This window comes from Micropterus dolomieu, linkage group LG14 (genome assembly GCF_021292245.1).
Source record: "Micropterus dolomieu isolate WLL.071019.BEF.003 ecotype Adirondacks linkage group LG14, ASM2129224v1, whole genome shotgun sequence".
NCBI classification, from domain to species: Eukaryota; Metazoa; Chordata; class Actinopteri; order Centrarchiformes; family Centrarchidae; genus Micropterus; species Micropterus dolomieu.
The window spans coordinates 10,776,280-10,799,815 of record NC_060163.1 but is presented as its reverse complement, the minus strand read 5'-3'; the positions used below and the strand labels follow the sequence as shown (position 1 = coordinate 10,799,815).

Below are 23,536 nucleotides of genomic sequence, written 5' to 3'. Positions count from 1 at the left end.
TGACAATCAGACGTTACAGACAGGAAGTCATAGTTCCAGACACCGCCCTTCCATGCTCAAAAACAAATATGCACCTTTAAAAAAAAAATCTCTTTCAAATCTTCTCACTGCTGCTTGTCTGCTCACAGGTCTGGAAATATCATTAGTTTACAACAATAGACTCAAGGTACAATCCCACAAACAAAGTAGCCCCAAATAAAGCTGGGTGGCAGCAGTTTTCTATATATATGTGAACATGCCTGCAGGCACATGTGAGCATGTGTTGGCATGAGGGAGGTACAGAGGGCATTAGAGGCCACGTTTGGGGAACTTGTTGCGGTAACAGAAACATGTGCAGCATAGAAGGGGAAGTGAAAGCTGAGGGCCGCAGCTGTTCGTGTGTAGAAGGCCTCATTTATGCTAACAATAAGAGAAAGGAAGTGAAGAGCAGAAATTGGCCATGTGCCACAGTAATCTGAGTGTTACAATCTGCCATGTATGTGAGTTTCACCGTGAATATTAAAAGTATCTCTGCAAGCAAGACACAGTCAGACTTCCGTTTTTCAGCGCTTTTCCTCTTCCTTGGTTACTGCTAGTGAGATAAACACAAGAAACACATGCTGTAAAGTTGAAATCAAGTGTAGAAAGCTGCAGGTATTATTTATACAACTTACTAAAACTGAAGTGACTCATTCTGGTTTAGTATGCTGACAAATTGATCTACCTCAAGAAGAAAAGGTCAAAGTGACACCACATAGAAACTGGCACTCTGAAACCTCACCAGGCTATGTGTCATCTGTGCCCATAAAGGATTTTGTAAGGTCACGATGACTTTGGGTTCAAACTGAATAATGTTTTTCACTCTAGTTTAATAAATGTAACTTTTTGTATTCTACTTGTTAGTCATTTTGTTCTCTCAAAATGCTAAACAAGTATGCTGAAACAGCAGTGTTTGTTATGTAACGCTGGCAATTTAAGACATCTGTCCCTTTAGAATAGTCAACATTTAGGAGGACAATTCCTGCTGTTAAGCTTCTATTGTACCCGCAAAGTGAAAGCTAATTAAACTAGCTTGCTAATGTCTGCACTGATTCACGCTAAACATTACTTTTCGAACTTTTCAAACATTTAGTTTCTGTTAAGCTTAAGATTCCTTAATTGCCATTGCATGGTACATACAACGATATTCAGGTGCACTACCTCAAATGGTGCTGAAAATATACATAAAAAAACAAAACCTCACATCTTATATTCACACACTTGCAGATCACGCACACACAACATACACATAGTGAAAAAAAACAAAATGATGAGTGATGAGCCGCTGCATAGACACGCTCCGCCATCTTGCTGTTAAGTTGGTTTTTCATTGGAAAGTGGAAGCTATAGAAAGTTGGGTTATCTAGCTTCCACTCTGAAAGTGAAATTTAATAAGTAAATGCACTTATTCACTATTTTTAAACTTTATGAACTATTAGTACTTACTCATACAGGGTTGCACCAGTCAAATTACCACTACTGTTATCAAAGTGAACAAATTACCCTTTGTGGACACCAATGTCAGGGGAACTATCATGGCAGAAAAACTAATTAAACTTAAATTTCTTCTTTTTGGTAATTTCAACTTTGACTAAGGATATATATACACTGATTTCTTAGAGAAAAAAATGATATTTTAATTCGAGTTTGACTTTAAGATGACAGTGAAATACCATAAGTACAAAATATAACATTACTAAGTGAAACACTTAGCATTCTGCATCTTGACATCAACAATGCTATGATGCTATATGTAACTGGCTAATCTTTTTCATTTCAGCTACAAAACTCATTTGACTTCAGAATAAATGAATAAGATAAAAGCGGGCATTGACTTTTAACAAGAGGGTAAGTCTACCTCCTGGAAAAATCTCCATAAGGAGAGTGAAAAAACTTCGCTGTCCTCTCCCTAAACTATTGCTGAGGTGCTCTTGAGCAAGATGCTACACCAGCTGCCCCAAAGGAGCATATCTGACTGTAGTTATGCCTCTCCCTGGTGTTGAGGTGTGTGTGATTGTAGGGTGAGTAAATAAAAAACCTACTTCTACTTGCATGCAAACTTTTTAAAATCTGCACAGAGTAGTGGAGAGAAGTGGAGGTGAAGGTTGTTTTTGGCCTAAACTCAAATACTCCCACACATCACCTCCCCTATGTTCCCCCTTACCCATCTGACAGACTCCCACTCTAAGCACCGAGCTCTAGTATGAAATCAATGTTGGGCCTGCAGGAAATGAGAGATCTCCACAGGAGATAGAGGAGGGAGGGAAGGTGGAGGAGGAGACAAAAGAAAAACAGCGGAAAGAACCATAGATTTGACTTTTGGCATCCAAATGTCCACTCTCCATGTCAAGGTCCCGCTCCCTCCACCTATATCTCCTCCTTTCCTTGTCTCTGTCTCTCTTTCTCTGTCTCTGTGAACATCTGCTTGCTGTGTGTGTTCATGAATGCAGCTGTGCCTTCAGTCTATATAGTGAGCTTGAATGTCTCGCCTTATGAAACGCTCCAGGCTTGTTGTTTTTTTCCTGGCACAGTAATTTGCTGGCTAAGCCAAGAAAGTGGACAAGCAGTGAGCTATTTCAGCAAGCAGTGAGCTATTTCAGCGGGGCCTTGTTTTTGTTGTTCCACGCTCAAAGACAACATGACCTCATGTAACACCCCCATCCCCCCAGCTACTCACGACTGGAATACAGCAAAGTGTTCAAGGTGTGGGAGGCAGATCACGACGCGACCATGCAGTGCACCAAACACAGATGAGTTTTTTTTTTACTTAAAAAACACAGTGATTCAACAAAAGAGGCCACTTTAGGAGGTGCTGTCTTAAATGTGCTGCACAGGGCCGAGGGGGTGTTTCAATTTTCAGCATATACACACAAGTGTGCATACATATGTGTCTGTGTCTCTGTGTGCAGACGCAGATAAGCGAGACAGACACAGAGACGCACACTCTCATACACACATAGGGGTGGGGTAGCAATGAGGGGCTCGGTTAATGGCTTTTAAATTTCCACTGAGTGAGTGACTTACAACTGTGGAGAAGCACAGCTGTTCCTGATTTGGGGAACAAAGAGGGGGGAACGGCAGCGATCTGAGAGACTGGACCGGGCTGCTCTCATTTAATGGTCTAAAATCTCCTAGGAATGACACAGATGTGTGTGTGAGCCAGTGTGCTTGTATTTGTGTGTGTCCACATTTGCCTGTAAGTATCTGTGGTCATCCCTCGTGTACTTACTTTGCTCTGTGAAGTCTCTTTTGAGTGCATGTTGGTGCATGTGTGTACTTATGCGTGGGAGGCTGGGAGGGCAGCAGGATACATCTACGGCCGTAGATTACGCCCAGCGACAGAGCTGTGCTATAGTGAAGGTCAACTCATTTGGGAATAAGAGTTGGAGAGGAGGGGAAATAGGGAGAGGAGGCCTGAGATTTAATGCAGTGAGAGAGGAAGAGAGAGAAGGAAAAAGGAGATTAAGGCCAGAGCTCATCTAAGCATGTCAATAAGAGTCAAAAAATCTAATTTCAGCCAGGTGGAAAAAATCCAACTTGCTTTGATCAAAGACTTTCCATCTCAGGCAGACAACAACGCAGCACGTTTGAACATGGCCTCGCTTGAAAACTCCATGCTTCTTGATGTCAAACTTTTTATAGTGGAGTTCCATCTTGTGAAATACTGCTTCCTGACTCCCCCCCCACCCCACCCACACACACACACACACACACACACACACACACACACACACACACACTCCACTTCTCCACTCCAAGCTGTGCTTTGTTTCCTGCCGCTGGTGAACGCAGCCCTTTTCCTCAGAGGCCCCCTTCGCTTGTAAAACATAGCAGGTCAGCGTCACATGACTGAGGTCTAGGACACTGAAGGCTGGGGCCAGCCCTCTGCCGCGCAGAGCAGGAGTTGGGTGTCAAAGTACACATGGGTGGGGCAGTGTGGAGGGAGAAGGATGGGGAATGACAGCAGAGAAAGAGAGAAAGAGAGAGAGAGAGAGAGAAAGTGAGGTAGAAATATTGAGAGGAGGAAAAGGAAAGAGAAATAAAGACAGTAAGGCAAGGAGGAATGAACGTTTGCAGTAAACCAATAATTCTCCCGAGAAGCTGAAACCACTAAAAGAATATTATTTCCATCCATCCATCCATCCATCCCTCCCCAAAGAACACCTTTCTCAACTCTCATCTATCACCTCCTCCCAAAAACAGTGTAGTTCTTTTGTACTCACCTCAGGTCTGAGATGCTCAGTCACCCATAGACCCGTGTAGACGTGAGTGGGAGTCTCCTCACCCTCCCTTCCCTCTTCCTCTTCCCTCCCTGTTTCACTGAGTGATCGGAGCTGACATACATATGGAACTCACTCATCCTGGTAGCACTCAAAAGAGAGGGGGAGAACACGCACGCACAAATCCATAGATGCGCACATGTAAATGCAGGTCTATCAATCTCCACACACACACGCATTCTACACACACAGTGAATTCAGTCAGTATAATTTCACGAATTCCTTCACCTGGCTTTGTTCAGTGGTTTCTCCACATACATATGGACTATTTTCTTTCTGTTTCTGTAATTTTAACTTCTTTTCCATCCTTTAATTTTTGTCACTTGTCTCATCTTGTCTTACCCATTCTCCCTCACTCTCTTGTTTTTGCACTTGGAGTGTGTCCCCAGAGGTCTCCAGCTTTATAGGAGGCCTGTCTCACTAATAGATTTCACCTTCTCTCATTTTCTCTCTCGCCGTCATTCCCTCTCTCACCTTCGTTCTCATCTGCTGTCCATTATGGGCACGAGTGTCTGCTCACCACAAGCAACTGTAGCTGAATGTTCTGAGCAAATGAAATATCTGTTGGGTTTTTTTTTGTTTAATTTATTGCAATTGCAAAAATGGCGGTATAGATTGTTTTTCCATTTTTCTAAATTAAGCTCACATTTCTTATAGGGCCGCTGCCTTTGGTACAAAAGTAGGGTGTTGGTACAAAACGTGTCTCCTCAGGTGTTACTGTGCATGTAAAGAATTTGAAAGATATGATCTGATGAGGGCAAGTACATTTTGTTGCAACATTAATTATGTTATGGAAGAAATGTTAATGCTTTGTTGTTTTGGTGCAGTCAATCTATTGTGTGTATTGATTCAAGTGCTTTGGTGTGCTGTCAATGTTGGCTAGATGCTTATCAATCTGTATGTACTCCTACCTGTATGGGAAATCTGTGCTACAGTGTGTTTAAAGTATGCAAGAGTTAGTCTGAATGCAGCTCGTCTGTGTCTCTGTTTGACTTGTGCAGACATGTGTATTAAAATGTCCTCTAGAATCTACCTACAAAAACCTTCCCTACACCTCCAATTCCTCCTTCCCCCACACCCCCACCTCTCCCACCCCCACTCCCCAGCTCCATCTAGCTCATCCTACATGTCACATCACATTTCCCAGGCAGCCCCAGGAAAAGGGCAGAGGCCTTACGGATTGGTGTGGGTCGCTTAGAGGAGGGCACACACACACAAAGGTGTACACCTGTGTGCACACGCTGTCCTTCACCTATCACCTGCTTTCATCTGCAGTGTGATCATGCACTCCCTGAAACGCAGCTTCAGTGTCGGGAAACACACGCAGAAAGATTTCCTTTGCTTTTGTAAACACTCACTCTGACAGAGATACGGCAACGATGCTGCGTTACGCCACATCGTGCCACAGTAGTTTTGAAAGGGAACTTCTCTCTGCCAGCCTGGGCTCCTCAGTGACCTGAGAACAAGCTGGGCAATAACGACACCTATTGGTGCGTACGAGTCGTTGTACTGCAATAGGAGCAGTTGCGGAGAATATATGAGATGAATAACCAGTGATATTGAGTGCATTCATCATCCGCTGACAGTAAATTCACAGAAGAAAATTGACACTAGCTCATAAACATCTATCACAGGCCTGTGTATTCGGCAACACAGTGTGTTGAGTGTGGAATGCACAGCTGATGTATCAGATGCAATGGAGCAGAAGGGGACTACTTTATGCTATTTTCTGTGTTTTATATCAGCACTCCACAGTTTTCACACACACTTTCTCTCTGTCCCTTCTCTCCGTCATTTACTCAACCATGGTGCTTCTTCGCGACTGCCGTTACTCCTGATTTATTCCTGTTCCCCACAGCCCACATGCAGTCTTTTATATGTCCAGTTAAGCAATTCTCTCTCCTAACTGGTTAATGGAGGGCAGAGGGGTTTGGTGTAAAGGGAAATCCCAGGAGCCTCTGAGGCCTGCTTCATGCCCACTGGACTGGAAGGGAGCCAAAATGTAGTCTCCACCTCTAGGCTTCCCCACACGCCTCCACTGGACTGGAGAAGATCTAAGATGGATGCCTCTGGGGCTGTACTGCTGTGAAACGTACACTACTGTAGATGATGCAGATGGAGAGGAGCTCTGGATCCATCAATGCTTAGATTTTATATATTTAAAATCATTGATGTAAATACACATCACATGACATTAAGACCCCAAACTGCTATTTTAAAACCCAAATATGACTTAATAATCTGTGACAAAAACAGAGCAATCATGTTACATCCATAATGCATCAAACCCCGATCCATCATCTCACAGAGCAAATTCCAAGACAGGAATTGCGGCATCATATCAAGCCGCCTGTCCCTCCCGGTGCTTTAAAAAAACACTCTGCGGAAAAACTGAGCAATTTTTAGAGACGGTGTCTTGAAGCTCAGTGATCCACAATGCTTCTGCATGCAGCCATCTCCCTGAGGATAGAGAAAAACACAGCATGGAAAGAGGGGAGGAGAGATGGAGAAGGAGGAAGGGGAGGAAGAGAAGGGGGGAGAAAGTGCATGTAAGCCCACAGAAAGGAGGAGAGGTGAGATGGAGAGTGATGCAGAAAGAAAATATAGACAGGGCGTTCAGTCTTATTATAGATTGTTCTGTATAAAAGGTCAAAGTGGCGAGGGGAGGGAGTGATGCGGTCTCTTCTCTAGCTTTAATCTCCTCTTTCCTTATCTCTCAGCCTCCCAACTTTACCATCAACAGTGGTAGAAGCAGTACTTTATTGCTAATAAGTACTTAACTAACTTAAATAAAAGTTTAACAATGTAAAAATACTCTTTTACACGTAAACTTCCTGCATTCAAAAACCTACTTAAGTAAGGGCACATTAGCAGCAAGTATCAAAAAGAAAAGCTCAGTGGTCCCTGTAACTGATTTATCATACTTCTGATGCATCAGTGCATCTTGTAAGTAGCATTTTACTTTAGAAATGACTATAGGATTGAGGGAAAAAAGGTTTTGCTCAGGGTTCTAGTTATAATCTGAGCTTTGTGGGGGTCTCTAATATAGCCCACTAACTTAACTAACATTACCAGCGGTGGAGATAAATAAATAGGGGCTCAGATTGTGAGGACACACTTGGGGCATGAAAACAAGCCTAAAGGATATTTTAACAGTATTATGAATAAGAATTCGATGCTGAAAAATATCAGTGCTTTGAGCATTAAACACTTAATTTCCTGCATTCTGGAGACATTTTCTGCACCAATTTATGTTGGAAATGTCTTTATATGAAGGGTATCAAAATTAAGGTGGCAGGTGACAATTTTAAAATATGAAAATATAACAGAATATAATGCATTAATCAGCAGTTTGTTGTTTTAGCTTAAGTTACTTTTTTGGACAAAGCACACTTGTTTCCTCTGTATTTCAATCGATTGGTCGGTTCAAGAAAACTGACATTGACAAGCTACTTCGGCACACGGCTGCCAAGGTATCCGAGCTTCTCTTCTCCTTGCTCTCACCACGCCGACAGAGATTAGCTGGCAGCCGGTGAACGCAGCGCCCAGAGAACCAGATTTGGAGAGGGCAGAGGAGAGAGTTCAGGCAGCTTGGGAGAAGTGACATATGGCATGAACATTGTAAAATGTCGAGGTGCTAGTACTGCCTACGGGTGCGTACCGGCCCACTTCAAGCACTGAATACAACATAATTCATTGCGTCCTCAATCTGTTCCGTCAAAACGCCTACCATAGTGGCTGATGGCGGAAAAGTGCTGCCATCCTGGCAGTCATGCGATGCGCAGCGTGGTTCATTAGGAAAACATTTTAAGTCTGTTTAACTTTTTAATGTAGCCTAAATAATGGTAGTAATTACAATGTAAAATACATTATTTGTGATTCAAAATAATGGTTGTTGATAAATAAATTAGTGAGCCCCACAGATAGGCTATATGATTTTACTGCTTCCATGGGAGCTCAGACCCACTTTATGGGAGATGGGCTCCCACTGGCTCCCACGTAACTCGAACCCTGGTTTTGCTACACAAGATTGTACAAATGTTTTGGACTCTCTAATCATTGTTTTTTGTGTGAAATATTGGAGAGTTAGATTGCTGGAGCTGCTAACAACCCATAGGTGTCTGAAACATAACAAGGGGCAGACACTGCTTTAATTTGTTAGGTGTCACAAGGCAAACAGTTTGGGAATCTTATCTTTGGCAATTCATTGAATTCCATTAGCTTACCATATGCTTATTTTTTATGTAAATGTTTAACCTGGATGTACAGCTGTCAAGATGATGTAGTGAAAGAAAGGTCCCTCTGAAATGTAATTAAGTTAAGTAGCATGAAATGGATATACAATAAAATTTTAATTACTCTGAGTAAATGTACTTAGTTACTTTCCACCACTGACTGGAGCCCAGAATCAAGACAACACTGCCTGTATTTCTCTGGGGTGATGGCTGTGGGAAGAACATGTTGACAGAATGTAACTTTGTTATTTGTGTCAGGATACTATGACCTTTTAAACCTTAACTGCAGTAGATTTTAGAACAGTTATGGAATGAACAGTACATTTACTCAAGTACTGTACCATTTTACGCTACTTTAAAATTCTACTCCACTGGAGATTAGAGGGAAATATTTACTTTTTATTGCACATGCAGCGTTAGTTACCAGCCACTTTACAGATTTTATGTAGAAATGATGATGCACTCTTTGTTCAACGAACAGTATATAAAATTGTTAAAAACTGTCTTGACCAACTACACCAGTAAAATTATACTCGTATAACAGTCACATGAGCTATACTTCAGAGTACTTTTACTTGTGATTCCTTAAAGCCGCACTCCAGCCAATTTTGACTTACATGTTATTTCCCAAACAGAGAATGAGGATGTGGTTAGTAGTTGTGTACGTAATCCATTACCATGTCACCTATAGCAGTAATAGCCTACTTGTCAAGATCAATATCATTAGCATGGATGTTTGCATAGACAGCAATAGTGGTGACTTAAATTCTGCAGCCCCAGGAAAAGGGCAGAGGCCTTACAGAATGGTATACTTCAACTTCGACTTTGTCTAAATTCCACTGCTATCTCCACTGTCATTGTATTGTTGAAAAAGTCCTTGGTAAAATGCGCGCAGCAGATTAAAATGTGGCATGTTGCCTGTCGTCTGTCCTCCAGCCAAAGGAAGTGTAACCACTGATTAGAGACAGCCCAAAGTGTGTTTAGCAGTGGGATTTTGAGTAATATGAAATATCATAAAAATGCCAAAAGACCAATGCCAAATGATGTTAGCAACTGCTCGGCGTTAGCCGGTGAGCTAACATTATCTAACTTGAGCCAGCTAAAACCCAAAATTATAATATATTTCACATGCTTTGTAGTAATGTTGGTTTACCTGTCCAGTAGGATGAAGCCAACTCTGTGTCGGTTTTGTCAGTTCCAAAAAAAATCGGAGGTCTCTCCATGACTCAAGCCTTTATAATGATGACTGTGTTACACCCAACGTCAAATTGATTCTCATTTGGCCTGATGGGCCTCAGCGTAAACTTCATATAGCCCCTTTAAGTACATTTTGCCAATGTCATGGAGTAATTTTACATTTTAGCCACTTTGATTTAAGTAAAGGTACTTCTTACGTGGTTTGGAATAGTATTAAAGTTTTCTTCAGCAATACCAATCATCAAATGGCGCATTATAAATATATTCACAGAACATATTCTATGCTAAAGTAAGTTATTGGCATCTTTGCAGTGTGAACTATACAAGTATATCTATTAATAAAGGTAAGAATATTCCTTATTTCCCAACTGCCCAGCAGCAAAATAATGACGCTGCTTAATTCATCCTGGTTACAATGACGTGTGTATCTTACAGGTTTGACCGCAGCAAAAGATTGTTGCTATCTGCTGGAAGGGCCCGCCTATGTCATATAATTTGGATATTAATCATTCAGAATAAAGAAGAGCCAAAGAATATGTGTATGTGCATATAGTCAACTATCTTGTAAGGGAGTGAATAGGGAGGGATCTTGTGTTGTATTGTCCTGCTTGTGTTTATGTTGCTTGTTCCTCAGTATTGGAGATAAGCAGCCCTCTCCTTGCCTAACAAGTAGAGCAGAAATGTCCTTGAGCAAGGCACTGAAAAGTCCAGTGGAGCTGCTCAGTAGCTAAAGATGTGTCTTTTATCCAGCAGCACCCAGGCGAGAAAATGCGTAATGGTGTGAGCAAGGTGTTGCATGATAAGTCAACTTTCCCCAGATACTGTAGATGAAGGTTAAAGAAAGGTGCCTTTGTGATCTTCGACATCAGGATGTTAAGACGAGAAGATAGTGTGGTATTTAAATTTCTCCTTGTCCTATCAGCTTAACCTCGCCAGCTGTAAAGGAACAGAGGTCGGGGTTCAAACTGTGACAGCCGCAAATGTCAAATGACTCGTCCCCTACTGTGGCTGTCACCTTGGTTCAGCTTTTAGGATGCTAACCAACCAGCAGGAAGATATTGAAAGAAAGAGAGAGAGAGAAAGCATAATAGAGGGAAAGAACTCATCTCACGAAGCTGGGTGGATGAAAATGTACCAGTTCATGGGATATTGCATAATATGTCCAATTTGATACCATGTCACTCACTGATGCATATTAGGACCCCATGTAACGCTGCTGGTAAGCAGGCAAACAGGGGGAAGGGCTTTTGGGGTGAGGTGAAATGAAGGGGGAGGACATGGAGGGCTTACAGTTCTGTCTCTGAGCAGAAGACGTGAGGTGACGGAAGTAGACAGCCAATGGGGTGTGGGCGCGGTGCGCTCGAGTGGGAAGTAAGTCGGGGAGAGGGAAGGGGTGGGGGGGTGATGGTGTCTGTGGCGGGTGGAGTTGGTGTGTGTGATGGTGGGTGGGTGGGTGGGCGAGAGGGCGGCCGGTACTGGTATTTCTACCCTGTCACATCGCGTTAGTGTGCAGCTGAGCACGACTGCTGAGCACACCACTCTGGACAGCTCTGCGCACACGAGGGGGAACCACACACACACACACACACACACACACACACACACACACACACACACAAACACAGGTTTATATTCACAAGGACACAGTACCTACACTTGAGTGCACACACACACACACTGTAATCTCCCACAAGGACCACAAGGACATCCAAAACAAGTGAGCATCGATGGAGGTTTGACAGAAACCAGGGGAGAGTGCTCAACCTTCCAGCTTTACTTCCATCCATCCATTCATTTATCCATCATTACAACACTCTGTTCAGCCCATCAACCATCACTGAGGCATATTAATTTCCTTTTCCTTTTCTAAAAAAAATATGCACGCTAAATTAGAAAAAATGATTGGGAAAGGTTAAATCAGAACCAAATTGAGTCTGTCTGTTCCAAAAGACTGTGTATTCATGTTGGGAAAATATTGCAACCTGATGTTCTTGGCTCGGCACTTCAGTAACACAGGCAATGTCTTGTTTAGGAAAGAAGCTCTTCAAAGCCAGATGTGCAGACTGCACAAATCTAGAAATTAACCATAACAATTTACTTTACCACGTTCAAACACATTGCGGCACTGGGCAAAGAGAGCAGCCAAGAAGCATCATTGTCATTACACAAAGCCATTGTGTCAGCGGGGGCAGAGCATCCACTTTCTGGTCACTATATGCAACATGACTTAGTGGCCCGAGCCCAGAGGCTTTTATGCAATACTTTTCTCGAGAAAATGAGAGAAGAGGGCGGAGGGAAAGGAGAGAAAATGAGTTCGGATGACGGTGCACCATTCACATTGCAGCCCCCCTCAGGCAGGGAAAACTGGAGGAGTGAAGAAAGCAGATGGAGGGAGAGATGAGAGAAAGCAATAGAGGCAGCAAGAATATTTCACTGTAAATGCTGCATTCACACAGTGCACCCTGTGGCAAGGGGAAGAGAGAGAGGGTACAGATGGATGGGTGAGGAAGAGGAGGAGATAGAGTGGCGAGGTGTGATGTGCGGTGACCCATGCTCTTCGGTGACGACATAAACTTGGCGGCACGCTTCAGCAGCTTTGGCGAGGAGAGAGATATAAGCTGTCGTTGGCCACCAGCTCTGTGGCTGGCTGTGTGGCAGGCCAGAGGTCAGCAAGTACACACAGAAATGCATAAGGCATCGTCAGCGCTACAGAGGGTCATAAAGGTCACAGTTACATAACTGGCTCTGAATATCTAATACAGTAGTACATTTACAGACAATATATTCATAAAAGGTTTGTTGTGTGTTATCGCTAAAAGTGCACATTGACAGAGACATTCACACTAATTGCATTCTGGTGTTTGTGGTGTAATTTCTTTGCATTGGGTTCTGAAAGGAAAAGTTCAACATTTGGGAAATACTCTTATTCGCTATGCTAACCTTAGCTTAGCTTAGCATAAAGATCAGAAAGGGTGAAACAGCTAGCATTGTTCTGTTCAAAGGTAGCAAAATCTGCCTACCAGCAGCACTAAAGCTCACTAAACAAATGAGATATGATTTGTTTATTTGTGCTGGAACTTGGACTTTTCTCAGCCAAGCTAGCAGTTTCACCCTGTTTCCAGTCTTTTTGCAGAGGTAAGCAAACCAGAAGCTGGCTGTAGCCTCATACTGTATAGACATTATGTGACATGACATTATGAGTGCTATTGCTCTTTTCACCCATCTCAGAGTGGAAAAAATAATTAGCATATTTCCTATAACATTAAACTATTCTTAATCTGAACATTCTCCAGACAGTGCTAGAATATCGACAGGAAAGTGCCCCCAGGCGCCAGACCATAAGGATGCTCCAAAGTCCCGAAGGCTACTGTCTGGGAATTGATTTGTGGTCATTTAATCAATTGTTTTCTTTGGCAATATGCATCACTAAAACACAATATAAATTATACTGCTTTAAATGCAATAACTGATTTTATCGCTATTTGGGGCAGCAGAAACAATTTGTGAAAAAAACCCATTGACATTTCATCACCTTTTAAGTTGATATTTCTATATTACCTTTTTTATTTACACATTTTTTTATAAAGCTCAGTAAAGCCAAGGGGAGCTGCAGATTCAATTTTATTATTCAATAAGATTCAGATTCAGATTAATTTTTTATTTGTTTGTTTTCACAGTCTGTACAAAGAGCACCTTCAACATGGATTCTACACACAAACTACATATAGTACACATATACAAACAATGTCCACACATCTACACACATAACACAGGAGTGACATCATTAACTTGTCTGTGAGTTTAACGCTCTTATAGCGCAGGGTACAAAATTTTTCCCAAAGCGTGCCTTTTTGTAGAGCAGCTGTCTGGATGTATGGCCAGAGGGAGAAGGGTGAAGCACGAGTTGAGAGGGTAGCTGGGATTTTGTACTATGGCACTTGCTCTACGAGCAATGGCAGTATTAATGAGGACTGGCAGGTTGGGAGTGGGAAGACCTTTTATTTTGGAGGAAGTGTTAGTGATTTTAAGAAACTTATTCCTGTTGGTGAGAGAGAGCATGGTGAAGAAGCATGGTGAAGAGGATGGGTTCAATGATACTACGGTACAGGAGAAGCAGTAGGTGTGGTTTGACTGAGAGAGTCCTGAGTTTAAGTATGACAAAAAGTCTTTGTTGAAAGCGTCTGTGGATGTCTTTGATGTGGTGATCAAAATTCAATAACTAAAATAAAAATATTTATTGTAGTATATACTTTAAGGTGGTCCCTAAATCTTTACCTGAGCCATTTCTTTGTGGTAGTGTGGCATTATGTTTAACAACTCCAACAACTCCTTCCAAGAAAACTTTCTCTTCTGTACTCCCTCCCATCCCTTTCACTTCCTTTGCTTTGTTTGACAAACAGCCTTTGCTCACCTTACTACCTGCTCAACCACAAGACTTGACTTTGCCTGCTGTGGAGCTGCTGACGGGGTTCCAGGATGCCTTTTCCATAGAGCCATTTGTTGCTAAAGTACCTGGGGTGACCTAGGGATATTTTGGCTAATGAGCTATCATCCTCTCCAGCTTTTCGACCTTTGAGATTGAGGTCTCTCTTGTAGATGGTCAATGGTCACATCAGCCAGGGCAGGAGAACGAATTGAACGCACCAGAGTTTCAACGTACCAGGAAGCAAGGACTTGTCGATACTCTCAAGGCCGCTGGTGGTGTCCTTATGGGTTGCTTCGTACCAGCGTCCCGGGCTTTTGACTGTCTTCTCTGTCACAGTTGGAATGGGCTCATCACCAATTTGGAAGCATTGATCTGACAGCTTCCCCTTGACGATTGATATGCTCCTGGACTTGCTTGACTTTATCTTTATCCGGGGCCACTCAATGTTCTCCTGCAGCTTTCTCAGCAGTCGCATGGTGCATGCCTTGGTTATGGTGAGTGTGGTCATGGCATCCGTGTATGCCCTGAAAGAAGGGAGCCGCAAGGCAGGTTTTAGCTGCACTCCTCCCACCACACACCGTGATGTTCAGATGATGACCTCCATGGCCATGATGTTGACTAGCGAGGAGATGGTGTGTCCTGCCATGATGCCTACTTCCAGACGTTACCATGGAGGTACTATATCAATCCCTGTTGTTTTCTTTTAACTAAAATAAATGGGTACTTACCATGTGTACTATCGCAGGAAATTGTGTCTATTTTTCCCAACCATTAGTCACATATTAACAGTTATTTCCAGGAAATTTCCTTGCAAAATTTTGAGAAATTACATTATATGAAAACGTGCCCTTTCACATTTTTAATTTTTGTTTTCAAAGTCTTTAAGCCCCTTTTTGGATGGAGTAGATCCTTAGCTCTAAGAAAAATGTGCCATGCCATCTCAGGCTATCTTATTTTTAAAATTTTTTTCACATAATCAACTTGCATATAAGTGTGTTTCGTTAACCCTGTTACCGACATACAGTGGGTACGGAAAGTATTCAGACCCCTTTAAATTTTTCACTCTTTGTTTCATTGCAGCCATTTTCCAAAAATCAAAAAAGTTCATTTTATTATTATTTATTTATTATTAAGTTTCTGTTTGAAAAGGTTTTACATCCATATCTAGAACAAATATGACATGCTATGAAAGATGAGACACCATTTGGTACAATAAGAGTGATTGTGAAGTGGGAATATTAACTAGTTTACTTATATCCATAGATGAATACATTCATTTACAATTAATACTGTCACAACATATTCTGTTTTAAGAAAAAGTTATGAAAACTACATAATAATTTCCCAATTTCTTTGAGTGTATTACTGGTCTCTTCTACTTAACTTATACCATGTGTTGAATTCACAATTTTATTTTCATTTTTTAAAATTATATTAGAATATTATACAAGTAACAGGGTTGACAACAGTTACCATATTGGTTATACTGCTTGTTTAAGTTACAGTCATGGGTGTAATGGAGTATTAATGGGATAGTCATAAACTTTTAATTCAACATAACTAATTAGAGTATTTCGGAGACAGATTTGTTGAGAGGTTTTAGCCTAAAATATGATACAACTTTATGATGATACTACTGATGTAACTGTGAATCAATTGTTTAATTAAAACATATTAAAAGTACTTTGCAAATAAATGTGAAAAATGAAATTGTTTGGCCTGTGGGTACATCAAAATATACTTTTCTTAGCCAAGAAGGGTTGAATCGAGGGCAACTAGACTTGGTTGAAGAAGCTTGAAGATTTTTCACCTCTCATCCAAGGGGCATCTTCAGTTCTAAATGACTGGTGGGGAGTTCCAGGCATTTTACCTCTAAGGGGTCGTAATCAAAATCATTGATACTAATTAGTGGTTGGTGATCCTGGCTATTATAACAGTGGTCATTGGGGTCCATGGTGTCAACTGAGGCGTGTAAACAATAGTCTTTCGAATTGTCACAAAGCCATATATATATATACCATATAGTTGTTCAATCTTCTAGGAACATATGAAAAGACAGCATTATATATGGGGGATAAGTGGTGTCATATATCCTCCTCTGTTGAGAGATGGTTTCTCTATTCTGGTGTAAATATCCTCCTTTACTCCTCTTTCAAACCATTTGTCTTACCTATACAAATACAGTAATGGAATCACAATGTTGTTGCATTTTTCCTTCTTGTCTTTACCTCTCGTGTGAAAGATCCAAGAACAACAACATGCCAATGTGGCATACACATTGAAGAGGGCAGGAACCTCCACATTGGAGTATACAGGACACCCACACACACAGACCAGTACTTACTTAATACTACCACTAACCACTGGAGCATAAGCAAGGAGTTGTCAAAGCTCTGCACCACCGAGATGATAATGTACCAACAAGTGCCCAGGCCCCAGAGAAGGAGCACAGAAAACCTGAAGGATGCGCTTAATTGTGGATACTCTAACTGGACCCTTGTGAAAACAGCTACAAAATCCAGGAAGAACTCTAACACTGTGGTTGGTGAAGAAAAGAAGGAAAAATGCAACATTGTCATTCCATACATGTCAGGAGTATCAGAGAAATCCACATCCCTGTGTTTTTCAAACCAAGCAACACACTAAGATAGAAACTGGTCCACATGAAAGACCCCACCCCCAAGCACAAGAAAAGCAACATAGCGTATGCTGTCCAATGCAGTTTGGAATGCACAGATTTGTATATTGGGAAAACCAAACAAGTTTTATTCAAACACATGACTCAACACAGGAAGGGTAACTCCTCAGTTTAAGACTCAGCAGTTTACCCAAACCTGGAGAATAAGGAACACTCTTTTGAAGACAAAAGATAGAGAGGACAGATAGTTTGAAAGAGTTTGATAGAGTAGTGAAGGAGCCTTTCTACTTCAAAGTAGAGAAACCATCTCTCAAGAAAGGAGGATGTCTACCAAACTTATCCCCTACATATGATGTTGTTCTTCATCTCTTTGCCAGGAGATTGTTTGAGTGAAAAGTTGTTTACATTTGGCCTCAACTGACAGACTGACTTCTTCAACCAAGTCCAGTTGCCCTCGATTAATGCATCTTGGGTAAGAAAAGTATATTTTCAAGTACAGTGTGATGAAAATTTCATGTTAGACTCACTGATATGATAAATTCCAGGACAAAACACAAAAGCATATACCTTTGTCAACCCTGTTACCCTGAAATGGTAACATGTACATGTATATTTAAAATTTCCAACAAATTACTTTTTAACATATGTTTTTGTGGTAACAGGGTTGACACAAAGAGCTCGTCCCCCTCCGCGAGACATTATTTAACTCAAAAAAGATCCATTAAAGGAGGTGAAAATTACTTGTCTTTTATCATAAACTTCATAAAATGGCAGATGATGTCACTTCCTGGAAATGATGCAGCTTTTGGAACAGTCCATTAGCTTTGAAGGGGTGTTTTCATTAAAAGTAACAGGGTTGACAACAACATGGGGACCTGACTAAATTGTTGTTTTTTGCATTTCACACATATTAAGAATAAAACCCATTCATGAGTAATGAAACAACATTTGAGGCTTTATACAGGTTAAAGTTTTTGTATGATAGTTTGACTTTTTTGGTCTCAATAGCTAGAAGAAGTAGAAAAATAATTTTGAGGGACAGGCCATTTTCAAAATTTCTGCAAGATGCTTTGCACAGAAATGTGATTAAAATCTTTTAAAAAACAAAAGAAACAGAAATTAATTTCCTCTTATAATATGAGACATATTATGGAAACTAAATTATAAAATATTTTATTTGTTTTATGGTTTATTAAGATTTACAGAGCTTTTTTTCAGAGGGACACAAAATGGCACATTTTATAATGTATAATGACCCACCTATAAAAATGAGGTTGTTTTTCATCTTAAAATTTTGAGAGAATGTCAGTCAGGTTACAGGGACTGGAATCAACATTATTGTGTCAAAACAACATTAAGTTGTCAAAACACAGGCCAGTAAACAAGAAGCTTGATTTGGTAAGAACTGGGCACTGTGCCGTAAATAAACCAAATGAAAGAGTAATGCAAGAGAGTAAGCTGTCAATACCGTGTTTGGAGCAAAGAAAGCTAACTCTAGGAGTGATGTTACTTGAATCTCCCCTTGAAAAAGAAAGCTTCTTGTCAAGTGTTGTCGCCTCCATGACTTTGCAGTTTTTGAGAGGCTCAGAGACACTCCATGTGAAGTTGTCAGTCAGCCAGGTGTGTACTCAGGGACACAGGTAGAGCACAGGGAGCCCCTTAAGTGTCTCATTCAAGGTGGAGGGAGAAAGGAAGCTGGGGTGGAGGTGGGGGGCAGAGAAAGATGTTATCACTTCCATCTCCTCCTCCGTGTTGGTGTGAAGGGAGTCGCTGAAAACAGATGACCTACATTTTCTGTGAGGCAGACTCCAACAGCGAGGCCTCCCCGGATTCAGAAAAGACAGAGTGAAGTATGGAAAGGCACAGAAAGAAAGAAAAAAAGAGAGTCTGAGGAAGAGGTATAGAAAGATAGAAACAGGCAGACTTCCAGTTTGACAAGGCAGACATGAAAAGGTAGAGATGCAGGCAGACAAAAGGAAACGGGGAAAGTTTTGACGGTAATCCTCTTCGACTCTTCCTTCCTTCCCTCTCGAGTGGTTATATAAAACACATCTAAAATTCTGTTCCATGCACATCAAAGAGCCTGCACCGCTTTGCAATCTGCATATATGATGCGTCCAGGGAACAGCAGGAGCGGTGTGTGTATGTGTGTTTCTGGGAGGAATGTTTGAGTCAAAAATAAGCTTCTTTGTAGAATGTTTAGATTACTTTGTGGTTAGATGAGCCACTTGGATCTGTGACTGCAGTCTTCAAACCACATTTTCTTCATTTGAGCGTGCTCTCACAGCAAACACAGCAATGATCATTAGAAACAAATAACTAGTTAATTCAATTGACATGGAGTTATAAGCTATTTCAAGGTGGAATTGCTGAGTGAGACATTGTAATGTTTCAGTCTGAACTGAGGTAATGTACATGAATTAACATAGGAAAAAAATAATCCGACCCTGACTTGGAAGTGTGGATGTTGTCACTGAAGTAATTTGGCAGCAAATTAAGTCATCTAAGTGAAGAGGAGAGCTTAAACAGTCATGGTTTTCTGTTCCATTGCTGCCACCTAGTGTTGACAAAATGCACGTACAACAAGGAGGCTTCTAGTATCAAATTCTGCATTAACTAAAGTAACAATAAGCGTAAACTTATTTTTGAGATGAAGAGAACTTTAATATTTATGTTCAGAAGGTGAAGAGGCAGCTTTGATAAGAATCCCTCACGCAACCCGAGTACGTTACGACACAATTTAGAGCAGAGTGGCACCACAGTGTAATCCCTGCAGAGACACTTGATGATGAACGAATACCAACAATAGCATGTTCAACATCTGTTGATGTTTACAGTAGCCATTGCATAACACCAGAGGTGGGGAGAGTAGCCAAAAATGGTATTCAATTAAAAGTACAGTTATTTTGCAAAAACAAGTACTCAAGTTGAAGTAAAAAAGTAAAAAAAACTTAAATATACAATCATATCTAATATTTATAATAATAAACAACAACACTGGACCTTGTGAAGCAGCAGAAGGAAACAAAAGTTAAAAAAAAAGTAAGTACAAAAGTATCTATATCCATATATAAAGGTCACTCAGCAAGGAAGAAACCACTGCTCCAAAACTGCAATAAAAAAAGCCAGGCTGCGGTTTGCACATGGGAACAACCTTGCTTTTTCTAGAATTGTCCTCTGATCTGATGAAACAAAAATGTAGCTGTTTGGCCATAATGACCATCGTTATGTTTGGAGGAAAAAGGTTCAAGCTTGCAAGACAAAGGACCCCATCCTGACAGTGAAGCAAGGGGCTGGCAGCATAATGTTGTGGGTGTGCTTTGCTGCAAGAGGGATTGGTACGCTTTACAAAATAGATTGCATCATGAGGAAGGACCTCAACCAAGAAGTTAAAGCTTGGGTGCAAATCAGAATCAGAATCAGAAATACTTTATTGATTCCCGAGGGGAAATTCTTTGTTACAAATTGCTCACTTGCATGCCAAGGTATAAGGAATACAAATAATAATAAAAAGTAGGTAAGTAGAAAATCTAAATGTAAAGGAGTGTGCATATGTACAGTATTTTACAGTATGATAAATTGTAGTATTGATATAAATACTGAGTACTGGTAGGGTTGATGTGGAATAGATATAATCCTTGAAAACTACGGTATTGAAATTGGTCTTTCAAATAGACAGTGACCCCAAGCATACTTCCAAAGTTTTGTCCAAATCAGAAAATCATCAAAAACAAAACAAAAGCAGGTTTTGGAGTGGCCATCACAAAGCCCTGAACTCAATCCATCTGAAAATTTGTGGGCAGAACTGAAAAAGCGTGTGAGCAAGTAAGGCCCACAAAGTTGACTGAGCTACACCAGTTCTGTCAGGAAGAGTGAGGAAAAGTCCATCAACTTATTGTGAGAAGCTGGTAGAAGGCTGCCACATACACAAAAGCTGAAATAAATAATTCTCTCTACTGTTTTTCTGACATTTCACATTCTTAAAATAAAGTAGTGATCCTCACTGACTTGAGAAAGGGAATGCTTATTGGAATTAAATGTCAAGAAATGTGAAAAACTGATTTTAAATGTATTTGGCTAAGGTGTGTGTAAACATCTGACTTCAACAGTGGCATTTTGCTCAGCAGCTTGCACAAGAATGAATTTGAAAAATGCCACGTAGCTTGTTTCATTAGAAACATACTGTATGACCGGCTTTACAGGCCTATTTACAATGTGCACTTTAAAAAATAAGCATGACAAGCAGAACAATCTTTTACTGAAATGCCAACAAGAAAAGCCTAGCTTAGTAAAAAGTAAAACATCAAGATGAAACATCATTGATCTCACAAAAGGTTCAGAAATAAGCTCAGCTTTTCATCCATTCATTCATGGTCATGTGACAGCGGAAGAAAAACCCCAGCAACCAGTCCTGCTTCCAGCTGCTCTTAGTGTACACCTTTTAATTATAGTCCCTTTAATAAAGCATCCTTTCTAATGGGTTTGTAAATTATAACTTTTAATGACATTATTAATGGTATAGAATTTATTTACTTATGCTTTATAGATCGGTTATGAGCCATTGACAGGAACAACTTTTGGTTTGCAAAATTATGAAAACCCCCTTTCGCCAGTGTCTATCGCTTCTTTTGGGTAAAAATGCAGTTATAAATACAATAAATTAATGCTTAATAAGTTTTTAGTAAATGGAGGTTTGGTTTGGCCCATATTCTCTGCAGCCCTTTACCAGAAGGTTAATAATGTGGTATTGGGTGCTGGTAAGCAGATTCCTTCAGCTTCGGACACGGTCAGGCCAGCTGTTTCCACCTGTTTCAAGTCTTTGTGCTAAGCTAAGTGATAGCTGGTAATAGCATTCTACAGACATGATATGAGAGTAATCTTGAGCTTTCAGGAAGAAAGCAAATCTGGAACTGGAACAACACAGAGTGCACTAAATGTTGTTTTAAGGTGTTTTTTTTCCATGATGGAGGGTGTGGCACACAGGGGTGTACAATCAGTTCTCTTTGAAACAAAGATGCAATCAGTGTATCAAGTCTGCTCCAAAAGCCCCCTCCCCAAACTGTTTGTACTGTAATGATTCATCAGACCAAACAAGTCAACAGTGCATCCGCCCCATCAAAGCCATCAGCCTTGTCTTGTCTTTACTCATTTCCTGATCTTCTGATTGTCTCCCAAGCATTTCCTTAAGACTATCCCTTCATTAAAACTCCTTCACTCATTAATATGTCACGACATGAGTAATTTCCTTAAAACCATGACACAGCATACAGGAATTACTAAGATCGTTATAACATTTAGATGAAAATGAGTGATTACAGCATGTTTGAATCAAGGCGCTCTCACACCACGTGTGTCCTGCTGCCCAAAGACCTGCCGCCCTTGTGCTTGTGGCCGACGCTGGAGACCTTCCTGTTTGCGCTGCTCCTCAGCGATCCTCCCTTCAGCCTCACACTGCTGGATGTGTTCTCTGACACCGTCCTTCCTCTGGGTTTCTCCTCTGCCACAACTCTGTCATGCTTGAAGTTGTGGAGGTTCTCGCAGACGCAGGAGTGTTCTGGTGCGAAGGGTTTCCTTGAACAAAACCACTTAAAGGAGCTGTAGAGAAGCTCCGCACAGCTGGAAATTGCTGCTATCACCCCTACAATGAAGTAGAAGCAGAGGAAGACTGTTTTCTCTGCAGGGCGGGAGGTGAAGCAGTCCACTGTGTAGGGGCAAGGAAAGCGGCTGCAGGGGAACTGGGCCTCCACCTTGAAGCCGTAGAGCAGCCACTGGCCCACTAGAAAGCCAACTTCTGCCGCTAGGCGAAAAGCCACATTTATAAGGTAAAGCCTTCTGAAACGTATGTCTTCTCTGTAGTCCTGGCTGCATATCTGGCTGAATTTGGAGCCGCTGTTGCTCTTGTTATGGTGATGCATTGCATACATGAGAAAAAGCAGTGAAGGTGTGGCGATGAGGACAATGTGAAAAACCCAGAATCTGTACTGGGAGATAGGGAAGGCCTGGTCGTAGCAGACCTGTTTGCAGCCCGGCTGGAGGGTGTTGCAGGCAAACTCCTCTTGCTCATCCTCAAACAGGTCACTGGCTACAGTTCCCAGGATCAGTATCCTGAAGACAAGCATGAGTAAGAGCCAGAAACGACCAAGCATTGGCGAGTGGGCTTGGAGGTTATCAAAGAGTCCCCCGAGAAAGCTCCATTCACCCATGATTGCAGCAGCGACTTGGTTATGGCTCCTTGAAAGTGTGGAGAGTTATCCTCCTGTCTGTCTCAGAGCAAATACTCTCTCTCTGGTTAAGAAAAGAAACTAAAACGTATCTCCAACTCATGACTCATTGTGACATGCCTAAAGTGGTGATAGGGTTCATGTTCAAGTGACCTGAAACAACAAGTAAAACATGATTGTACAATCTGCTATAACAGCAATTCCAGGAACACTGGCCTATATTAAACCCCAACGTATTTCTCTTTCTGTTTTACTTAACAATTGATCTTAAAGAGATCGTAAGAAATCTTAAAAATAGTTATACTGTACAGTTACAAATAAGACTAAAGATGATTTTCCACACAATTGAACTTCATTTTAAAAAGGCACAACAGTTATGAATACAGCCCCGACCAGCTGCAAGCTGCTACTGGTGAAAGTACACTGGCTGGTTGAGCAGCTTGCCAGTATGAAACTGTACTGTGACAGCATTTCAGACAAGCTAGTGGCAAGATGCCAAGAGATTCAGCCTAAAGTATTTA

General features: G+C 41.2%; 2 protein-coding genes across 2 annotated transcripts in view; both read right to left on the bottom strand.

Annotated features, from left to right (window-relative positions):
* Positions 1-14,664, bottom strand: part of LOC123983467 — a 97,401-nt gene extending 82,737 nt beyond the window's left edge. Inside the window, exon 1 of the mRNA XM_046069724.1 lies at positions 14,391-14,664. Coding sequence (XP_045925680.1) covers positions 14,391-14,664 — 274 coding nt within the window. The remainder of the gene's footprint in view (positions 1-14,390) is intronic.
* A 7,469-nt stretch (positions 14,665-22,133) lies between these two features.
* Positions 22,134-22,997, bottom strand: LOC123983466 (gap junction delta-3 protein-like). Its single transcript, XM_046069723.1, has one exon. The coding sequence runs from the start codon at positions 22,995-22,997 to the stop codon at positions 22,134-22,136; it is 864 nt and encodes a 287-aa protein (XP_045925679.1).
* Positions 22,998-23,536: the final 539 nt, after the last annotated feature.